This window comes from Cuculus canorus, chromosome 4 (assembly GCF_017976375.1).
Source record: "Cuculus canorus isolate bCucCan1 chromosome 4, bCucCan1.pri, whole genome shotgun sequence".
Lineage (NCBI taxonomy): Eukaryota > Metazoa > Chordata > Aves > Cuculiformes > Cuculidae > Cuculus > Cuculus canorus.
The window spans coordinates 64886807-64897138 of NC_071404.1; the positions used below are offsets into that span (position 1 = coordinate 64886807).

Here is a 10332-nt window from a genome sequence, read left to right on the forward strand (position 1 = left end):
ATTTAAGAGTTTGTTGACCTATTTTCTCAGTTAATTAGTGGGTTTTTTTTGGCTGCATTAACAATGACTTGAATGCAGTCTGCTTTAGTCGCTACACAGTTCGGCTACGCGGGGTTACAGAAACATGATTTCTTCCTAAGTCACATAACACAGGAGAGGAACGCTATTGTAAGTCTCTAGGCTTGTACTTAAAAAACTGTAGGCTTCCTAGCATGTAGTGCTTAAGCTTAACTTATTGAACATAAACCCATTCACCCAGCATCCTTTTGAGTCCTAAAACAAATGTCTTTTCAATTACAGCCCTGCTCTTGGTTACTCTGCAGTGGAAGGGCCATGGTGTGGCTGCCCTTCTCTTCAAAGCGCAATGGCTAAGACCATCAAGCTCATCTCTGCAAGTTGCTTTTGTGAGTACACCTCTTTCCTTGCTCATTTATTTTGCCCAAGGATCACCAGGCCTAGAGGTTAACTCAATAGAAATTTGGCCATGTGTGGTGCAAATCATCACGTCACTAACCACAGTGCAGCAGTGCTGTCAGAAACCAGCTCTTTCTGAACGCTAATAGAAGGCACTGTTAGCAAAAGGCACACTATGTTCATCATGCTGCAGGGGTTTGAAGAGGAGAACTGATCTATGTCCCACCTGCCTCTTCTGCAGTCGATGGCAAGATGAGGGAGGATGTGAGAGCAGATGTTTGGTTGTCAACTATGAAGATGGCCGGCTGTTACAGTTGGAAATGGCCATAGGGACCTCCTGGCAGAGGAGGGTGTTGTCACCAGGAAGGGCATATGAGCCGTCTGGTCATTATCTGTTTAGCTCAGGGAGAATTGCTGAGGACTGTGAAACAAGCTGCAGCACCCAAGTTTATGTCTGTTGCCCACTACAGAGCTTGAGAACCATCTGAGCCCCTCCACCATAGGAAAGGACACCAGGAGGGGTGACTCCTGCTCTCTGAAAGGCTTTAAAATGTATATCTCAAGAGGATCATTATCAGGAACTATTTCTGGCTCTGTCAAAGCTGCAGTAAAGTAAACCTTTACCCTTGCTGTCATCACCTCTCCTTATTAGAAGGTGACAAGGATCTTAATGTTTCCAAGGGCAGTTTCAGTGGCCTGCTGCAGGAAACCACAGTCAGAGAGAAGTTTGCACAAACTCAGTGTATGAGTATGCTACTAACTTTCCACACAGCCTTTGCTGGGGATCTCCAAAGTGACCTGGGAAGGGTTCTTCTCAGTGCGTGTTTCTGCACAGAGTGTTACTGAGCTGACTCGAAGTAAAAGACTAAGTAAATGCTGGTTGTCAGGCTTCAACAAGCTTCCTCATCAGGTGCAAATGGACAGGAAAGCTTTTCTTCCATTTGCACCTGATGAGGAGGCATGTTTCTCCCCCAAAAGCTGGTGTCCGCCACCCTGTGTTTTGTTCCTGTAGATCAATTCAGCATTCTTTGAATCAATGCTATCCGCTAATGAGTTATTGCTTTTTTATTTTCAAATGGAAACAAAATCTACTAGCAAATATTTTGTCACCAGAGAGATACTAAGTGCACAGAATCAAGCCTGTAAGCTTCTGAATGAGAACAGTTGGGTTTATATCACGGGTTTCTAGTTCCTAGAAGGAAATATATCACTACAAACTTTTGCTGAGATTAAACAGGAGACAATACTACAGTGCGAAGGAAGAATTTCTATTTTTGGCTACACCCTTAAGGCAACAGAGGAAGTGAATGTCATGGCTGCAGCGACAGCTAATGAGCAGAGATACAATATTAATTGCAGTAAGTGTAACACACTGAGCAATCTATCAACTTCTATTTTATTAGCAGCTGTAGCTTAGATACTTCCAACTAACACCTTTGTCTGAACTGGTTGCTTAGGCTTTGTTTACCTATATGGTGGCAAATATAGGAACTACACCACTGCTTCCTGCGATCTGTGCCGTGCAGGCCGGGCTGTTTTCAGCTATGCCAGCCGCTGTAGCTCTGCTTTTAGCATTGCAGGTCTTCAGATAATTGTCTTCTTCCCACTGCTTGAGGGGCTGACCCAGTTGTACTCGGCTTGCACCAGCACAAAGCTGTTCTCCCGGATCTTTCGGAAATGCATCACCTCCCCATTCTCTCTGACAGCGATGACGTTGGGGTCTGGCTCTCCGAAGGAGACCTCCGTCCGCTTGTGGCAATGCTGGGCACAGACACAGCGCATAGCAGCTGCCAGTGCCAGCCCCAGGGCGACAGTGCAGACCAGAAGGATGCCAAGTTGGGCTGCTAGGAGTCGGGTCCCTCTGGCAGGGTCTTCCCCTTTCTCAGGAACAGCGGATTCCGGAGCTGGCCTAGTCACCCATGGCAAGGTATTTCCACCTGCCTCTTCCTCCTCACCCCTGGTGCCTTCCTCCTCTGGCTGCAGCTCCAGCTTTCTTTCTGCCATTTGCCTTGAAGCTGATGACAAGTTGCTGGCAGCATCAGCATCACCAAACGAGGCTGTTGTCGCAGCAGCATCACCCAGGTGAGTGTGGACATGTGGGGCAGAAGGAGATACTGTCTCATGAGGGGAGGCTTTCGAGACAGCCCTGCTCTCGGTACTGGCCTTTTAAAGCAAAAACATGATGAGATGTCCAGTGAGGAAAGAGAAAGAAGGCTGACTACATTCTCACTACCTATGCCACAGCACACTTCAGCTCTGTATTTCTGACACCCAGGTGTCCCCCTGACCTTGGAATAACCCTGCACCATCCCCTGGTTATTCTGTAGCTTTTAGACTATGATGCAGATTCAACACCGCCCCATCTATATCAGCATTGCCAAGGCAGGAGCAGGACACTGGGAGTTGGTCCCATGGGGAGAAAGCAGAGCAAGTTGAAGGGGCAGAGGTGAAAGTCATTGGCAGAAAGGAAGGTCACTGCTTTGCCTAAGTAAAGGTCTGCAACTCCCATGGTGGCTGTATTTTTCACAGGCGTCTTTATCACAAAAAAACCTACTCACTGAAGTTCCCACTTTGAGTGATGCCAGGGTCATGCTGGAAGGACTAGCATTATCTTCCCGGCCAATCTTCATATTTGGGGTCACACTGGACTCACTAGGGTTCAGTATCACACCTGTGAGGCTGTGGATTGAAATGTGGAAGGGAGGGACCCGGGAGAATTGGGATGGCCTCTCCCTCAGTGGGTTTGGGGCAGTCCCAAACAACCTGTGAACTCTACCCAAAGCCTGTCTTGCTTTCTCAGTCTACATAGCCAGTTTGAAACCTGCTGCCTGTCAGTGTTGCTTAACCACCCATTTTAGTGGGAATGACTATTCTTGCATGTTCCTGTTCCTAAAGTCTCTGCCTGCTGCCACAGACCTTACTTTATCCACCACAAAATGACAATCACTTTATGCCAGTTCTGCAGCCCAGGCTTTGCTGCAGGTATCATCCAAGACTAACTGTGAAACAATCATTTAATTTAGGAGGCTCCTAATGGGTTTTTCCATTCCCACTGTGCACCTGAGCCCACATCCAAAACCTGTAAAATGTACTGGAGTTTTTCTTTGGCTCCACTCAGGTTTGGATCTGTCCCTCAGTAGCAAGCATCTCTCCAGCCTGTCCAGCCCAGCAGGCTTTTTCACACATCCATTAATTACAACAGAGAAACTCTCACCCTCTACGGTCATTAGTGATTTCTAAAGCTTGCTGGGAAAACAGCATGATGGGAGCACAAAGCTGAGGTAGGAGCCCTGGCAAGCTGTGAAGCAAAGCAGGGGAGGGTCAGAGCATCCTTTTTGGAAGAGATGGTTTCTGAAGGTGCTAGTGAGATGCAGCAGTAAACAGAAGACTTTCAGTGTCTGAACTGTTAACTGTAAAGTATCTGGCTGGCAAAGTTAGGATTTTGGATCACTTGCCCTCAAAATGCAAACACTGTACTGTACGGATATAATGCAGGATTTAGGACTTTGGGATAGAAAGTGGAATTGTATTGCATGTCCCTGCCCTATCTCACCTAGTTTCTCCTCTATTTTTGTACTACTTCTCTCCTTTTCTTGCCTAATATCTCAATATTTTTATTTCATTATGCTCTTCTGTTCTTGTCTTGCTAGATAACTCTTCGTTTCCCTTGGTTATCATCTTTTGTCATTTCTCCACTTCGCTCCATGGCTATGCCAGATGCTCGTGTTACAGTTCTCTCCTTTACTTGTTCTCTGTCCCCCAATCCTTCCTAAATATTTCTACTTCATTCTCTGCTGTACAGCCCCTTCCTCTTATATTTTCTGTGAGATTACTTCTCTTCCTCCTGTGGCATCCCACAAGCCAGATCTAGTTTTTATTCTCCTTGTATTTTTCTTCTCTCCATCCCTTGCATATTGGACTTCCCTAGTTAAATCTGTACCTTGCGTCTCAAAGTTATCCCCGCTTTCCCACTTCTCCATTAGTTCTCATCTGAGCACCCTTCTCTCTTCTCCACAGCCTTGGTGTTCTTGTTTCCTCCCTCCTTTTGCTCTCCCAAGGCTGCAATCTTTTCACACCTTTCTGGGCTTCCTCTCCTGAGGTCACCCCTTTGTAGTCATGTCTACATATGGAGAAGTTACTTTAGATTGGTTTTACAGCAGGACTCTTAAAAACCCAGTCAGCGAGCTCAAAAGGAAAATAAAAGAGGGATATGAAAAACAATTCCCAGCTTAAGTAACAATCTCAATGTAGTTTTAGTCAATTATGAGACCTACATGGGCTGCTTGGTGCTGCGATGCAGTAGAGAGGTTTTATCCTTATCTCCTCTTAGGCCTTTCTGTCTTTGGAGAAGACATTCTCCCTGTTCTCGCTGCTTACCTGTCTGTCTTCTTTACACATCAGGCACGAGCGAGGGGTGGCAGTGCTGGCAATGCTTCCTGTTCTAGGATGTGGACAAAGGAAAGGCAGGGTTAGTAAGTGAGATTTGTTGCTGTGGCTCACTTGGGAATCCATGGGCTCTGCACCAGCGGAGAAGCGCGCTGCTCCCTAGAGCAGTCTTGAGATGCACGCAGTCAACACAGACCATATGGGGCTGTAATTTTAGTAACACCTGATAATTTATTCCTGTCCCTGTTGTTTTCACCCACAGTATGAAATGTATAAAAGCTCATGCAGCCCAAACCCTCGAAGACTTCTGAGCAAACACCCCCAAGCCCAAATTTTATCATTGCTTTGAATCCTTTCTTCCTTTTCCCTGCAGATGGAGAGATACGTCTGCCGAGTTCAGCTTTTTGTTGAATATTTGCATGTGTTTTAGAAAATATTGTTGCAGTCAATAGTTTTTATCACAGTTTTCAGCCACCTGGCCAGTCCCACACTGGGCTGAGCAACACAACGTTGGGTTTTTAAGAGTTTGGGATTTTCTCCCTGGAATGTGTCATATGCAATCTCCAAAGGATTGTTTCTCAACATTTTGGCGGGCTACGGGCTAACACCTTCTTGCTGCAGACACCTTCCTACGTGGACCCTCATTCATCTGCAGGGAAAACAGTATTTTTCTTCCCCAGAAGAGCTGGAGAAATAGCCCTTCCCACCATGTAGTTTACCCATTGGAGGTGCTGTAGCTGGAGGTGTTTTCCTGGGAGAGAAAACCTTGCAAGTTGTCCACTGTGCCAGGGTCTTGGGTAGGGAGGGACATCTCTAACACGTGGCTGCTGGACTCTCTGCTTCTGTCGGACACAGCTCGCGAAGGCCGGGCCAGCTGCTTTGGCTCAGCAATGGGATGGACGTCTGACTTGACATCGAGACCTGAGTCCAGTGCCAACGTTGCCGTGATGCCGGTGGCACTGGCAGCCAGCGCAGGGGTGCGTGGTGGAGAGCTGGTGGCAGCCATGAGAGAGATGGGACCTTGTCCAGCATGGAGACAAAACAAGAAGCAGAGAGAGAGGAGTAGAAGTCTATTGTTTTTGGTTTGTTTATTTTAAATCTCACTTGGTGATAATGTTTGCTAGGAAGGATCCTAATAGAGACGATTTTATTTTCAGGTCACCTAATTTTAAGTAGGAACTAAGATGGAAAGCAAAGCAGCAAAGGCTGCTGCCTAAATTACAGTCAAGTAAAACAGTTAAAATTCAGTCTCAGTGCCATGCCAAAATGCTGAGAAATAGATCTGGTTTGGGTATAAGTAAATTCTTGGAGCATTTTACTGAGCAAAGGCAGCATAAATACATACCTGAAGGGCAAGAGTCACATTGACAGACAAATTTACATCATTGCTAATTGCACTTGCTCGTCCTCTGGAGCTGAGATTTTAAGTGAAGTATACTGTATTTTAGTATTTCTATTGAAATCAGAAGATCTGGCATCCCTGTTTATCTTTTTGGTAACCTCCTTGCAACTGGCTCCATTACCCCAAAAGCTGACCTATGCCCTCACTTCAAGGAGCTCACCACAGCCATTGCTGATCTCCCCAGCAACCACAGGAGTTGAACGGGTCCCTCCAGCTTATTTGGGTCACTGGTGTTCATCGCTTGCCTGGAATGAGCTGTAAAACTACTCTACAGGCAGCATCGAGTAAGAAACCTGTACCTTTGCTCACCGTACCTGTGGGTTTTGGGTCAGCTGGTCCCCGTGAGGGTGCTGGGGATACAGGGTCAGGACTCTTGCCACTGCCATCAAGCATTTTATTTTGCCCTCGCTGAGCCACGATAGCAGATTCGATCTTTGCCCAGTAAACGAAGTATGACTGGACTATGGAGATGCTGTTAAAACATAATTAGGCAAGAATTTGCTGGTTCTATAACATCAATAAAATATCTGACTGTTTAGCTAATCACAAAGACTGCTTTAATCTGAAGACAGAAGTATTTTTAAAGTATTTTAAAGGGTTAACCTGTCACACAAATAAAAGATGCCAGGTCCTATAAGACACAGAGTGAAGAGTCACCAGTCATATTAAAATCAGCCAAAAAATGTGTGGGAACTTAAATTAAAAAAAAAAAAAGCTATTATATTCACTGTGTTGATAGAAGCACATTTGGAAAACTTGGACTAGCTCTTCTCATAATCTTCTGTAGGCAGGGAAACAACATTGGTATTTACTAATTAAAACAAGTCAATGTAACTTGTACAAACAGCAGAATAGGTAAGAATAAAAAGTCTCTCTTCTTAGCCCGCTGATTCTGAGCCTGCCTAACCCTCTACTTTTGTCAGATGCCAAAACTGCATTGTCCAACCTTTAACTGTTCAACCAGAGAGCCTTTTTTAAGCTGGAGATTTGGGGAGAATTTCAGCTCAGATTGCTCAGCTGTTTCTGAGAATTAGCTAAGTGGAAAACAACCTGGATTTTCCTGTGCCGGATTACTCTTGTAAGGTATTTTTAAGCCTAACAAAGAGTTTTTCCAGATGCTGTGATACGGAGAAAAGGGAGGGGCGATCAGAAATCAGCTTGGAGGCTCAAAAGCCAGAGACTGTAGGAAGCATCAGAGCGCATGGCTAGGAATAGGTGTTGCTGGATTTGGGTTACATTTATTCAGTTGCTTGGGTTTTACATGATTCTAGTAGTATTTCTTGGTCTAAAACAATGGGCAAAAATTGGAAATGCCAAGGGGCAATATTTTTGTTTCAATGAATTTGTGTGAATCCTGATGAGACGCACAAGCCACGGCACTCACCAGGATGCCTATGCTTTGGGGAGCAGCCAAGAATCTGGCCAAGCAGCTTCTAAATGGTTTTGTAAAGTCAAAATATAACAATTTAATCTCGTCCAAAACAAAATCTCTTCCTCTAAGACAGACAGTTAGAAGATGTTTAATTTCATTCCAAATCAGAACCAAAATACTTGGACAGCTTGGGACTTCGGTGAAAAATAGAGATGCCTAGTTTTGAGCCAGCACTCACTCTCTCTTCCTACTATGAATAACTCTATTTACTTTTAACTTTTTAAAAAAACTACTAATTTTTAACCTTTTTTTAAATAAAAAAGCAGTAATATACAAGATTATCCTGTAGACAAGGAAGTCCTATGTGCTGAGTTATTTAGAAAGACAGGCAACATGATCATAATTCTCTCTCTATGCCTTAATATTTCTATTTCCTAAGTATTTAGGCTGTCATCTTCCAGTGTATTTATTCTGAGAAAATAGTGACCATGTGAATAAAAAGCAGCACTACCCAGCAGATATAAATGGTGATTTATGTACCAGCTGGGATACTGTTGCAGTGTTTGATAAGTATTTAGCTACATACGGTTCAAGATACATAAGCCACTGGGCCGGATAAGTATGATGCAAAAGTATAGCCAAGTCTTTAACTGAGAAGACACAAACTCTGGTTAGGAACCAGCATGTTCTTACAAAAACTTGATGTCTCCTATGGGTTGGTCTGGTGCTTTCCATACAAAGGAGAGATTTCTCTTCAGTGATTTGTCTGAGTGGGTGACAGCATCACTGTCTTCAAAACAAGTCAGCAGCTTGGAACCAGGAGGGATGAAGACAAATGTGCCAGCAATTTCATCATTAGACACTTTGCGGGCTTGAAGCAAAAAGCCCATAAAATCCCGGGTGCTTCTCACTGTCACTGCAAAGCAAAACACAGGATGTGAAGGGATTTGTCTTGTTATAAGGTGAATTGTTTGCAATGGAGTTTCCAGTGGTAGTTCTGAAACCAATAGAATACCCTGTGCAAACACAACAAAAACATCTGTGTTTGTCCTTACTGTCTGTCTTGGACATATTGGACGCAAGAGGCCAGACTTTAACTTCGCAGTATGTAATTGCACACAAAATCGGTTTGAGTCTTCTTCCCCCCTCTCTCCTCCCTTTGATTAAAAGCTGCTAACAACATTGCAATAGGCAGCATGCACCCATTTTTAAGGAAAGAGGTTTGGGTACCAGCCTGTATGTATGCAAAAGCTTGTGTGCTGCCCTTGGATGGGTTTCATTTTGTGTTGGGATGAGCAGAAAAATAGGCAGGTAGGGAAACTGTGCCTCTGTCTGCATCTGCCTCAGGAGTGGCGATGCTGGGGATGGGGCATGCTGCCCAACCGTACCTAAGAGTCAGGCACGCCATCCAGACCTCTTTGTACAGGGCAGAGGAGCATGGAAAGTGACTTTACCCTCTGGAGGTGCCTCTCACTTGCTGTTGTGTGTAATGAAGTCTGGTATGTTTGATGCACAGTTAAGATAGATGAATCCCACCCAAAGCATCCAATTCTATTGCCTGCCTCTGGCAAACAGTTGGTCTGCAACATGCTAAAAAACAGGAGCCAACAATCATCTGAGAAACCTTAGGCCAAGCGCTGAAAGCAGAATCACTCTGTAAATACATTTGTTTCCTCCTGACAAGAGAGGTGGCATAGCTCACTCGGAGCAGTTATCCCTCTTCCAAGCCCTCACAAGGATCAATGCTGTCACTTCAGCTTAGTTATCATGTATTTTTCAGATGCAGGAATAAGAAGCTCTCTCTTACCTGGAACTTTGTCACCTGGGAGGTAGAAGGACATGTTGGTGTGGACAGTAACGTAGTTGTTGCTGGGGCTGTGCAGCTGTGCTCTCAGGTGCCTGGGCATCATGTCAGTGCAGGCTGAAAGGCCGGCGCCGTGCGAGAAGGCAGCCACGTAGGAGACCAAGCACAGGATTGTGCAGGCCCAGCCAACAATGGCGATGTGGGCTCTGCTGCCGTCCTCCATCCTACAGTGGAAAACGCCGGGCAGGTTCAGCTTCAGCAGCCTGTGAGCCCGTCAGGCACCTTCGAATTAGCTGAGGTCCAGAGCTGCCCTTCTCACAGCCTTTACATGAAGGAGAATAAAGGATCTTTGTGGCACATGGAGCCACTTTGGTAATCCACATCATTTTGCATTTTGTAGTAAATTATTGAGGCTGAGGGGGATAGGCCCTGCCAGAGGATGCGTTTCTCATGAAGCCACTTATGGAGGTTGTGGTTAGGCAAGATTTGCTCAAAAAAGTCTTGTAGCATTTCTGAGAAGGCTCTGTACAACCACGTTTAGCACTGTCCACCATTTCCATCCCAAATGTACAACTTGATCAGTGGGGGAAACATCTACTCTTAAACCTGCAGAGCTGGTGCCCAGCACAGAGCCTCTCCCTGTCTTCCAGCACAGGGACTTGTCCCTGCAGGGATGGCACAGAGCTGCCCTTGTTCTGGCCTGCGGAAGCATGAGGCACCTTTTAGCAGCCCACATGTCATGGCTCAGAAGTGCTGGGCTGCTTGCGACCACTAGATCTGTCCCTGGCTGCCCAGCAGCATTTTGGCTTGTCCTTCTCTATCAGGGCTCACTGTTGCTGATGAGACAGCAGCGATGCTGTGTTTGAGGTCAGCTTTGGAAACCTGAGACAAACACGCAGCCGTTCTGGCTAATGCAGAGATTTCTCATTACTCTCCAACTTTTAATGTAAAAAA

General features: G+C 45.4%; 1 protein-coding gene across 1 annotated transcript; it reads right to left on the reverse strand.

The window, feature by feature from the left end:
* Window positions 1-1825: 1825 nt before the first annotated feature.
* REELD1 (reeler domain containing 1) lies at window positions 1826-10076 on the reverse strand. Its single transcript, XM_054065507.1, has 6 exons — window positions 9382-10076; window positions 8268-8490; window positions 6517-6674; window positions 5520-5820; window positions 4792-4855; window positions 1826-2577 (listed from the first exon to the last, which is right to left on the reverse strand). Exons 1-6 carry the CDS (start codon window positions 9599-9601, stop codon window positions 1999-2001), a joined length of 1545 nt encoding a protein of 514 aa, XP_053921482.1. The 5' UTR covers window positions 9602-10076; the 3' UTR covers window positions 1826-1998.
* Between the last annotated feature and the right edge of the window lie 256 nt (window positions 10077-10332).

Coding starts and splice junctions, on each gene's coding strand:
- REELD1 (XM_054065507.1), bottom strand. CDS start 9,601: ATGGAGGACGGCAGCAGAGCCCACATCGCCATTGTTGGCTGGGCCTGC. Junction 4,856..5,519: donor AGCTACAGCACCTCCAATGG/GTAAACTACATG, acceptor TCCACATCCTAG/AACAGGAAGCATTGCCAGCA. Junction 2,578..4,791: donor TGTGTAAAGAAGACAGACAG/GTAAGCAGCGAG, acceptor TTGCTTTAAAAG/GCCAGTACCGAGAGCAGGGC.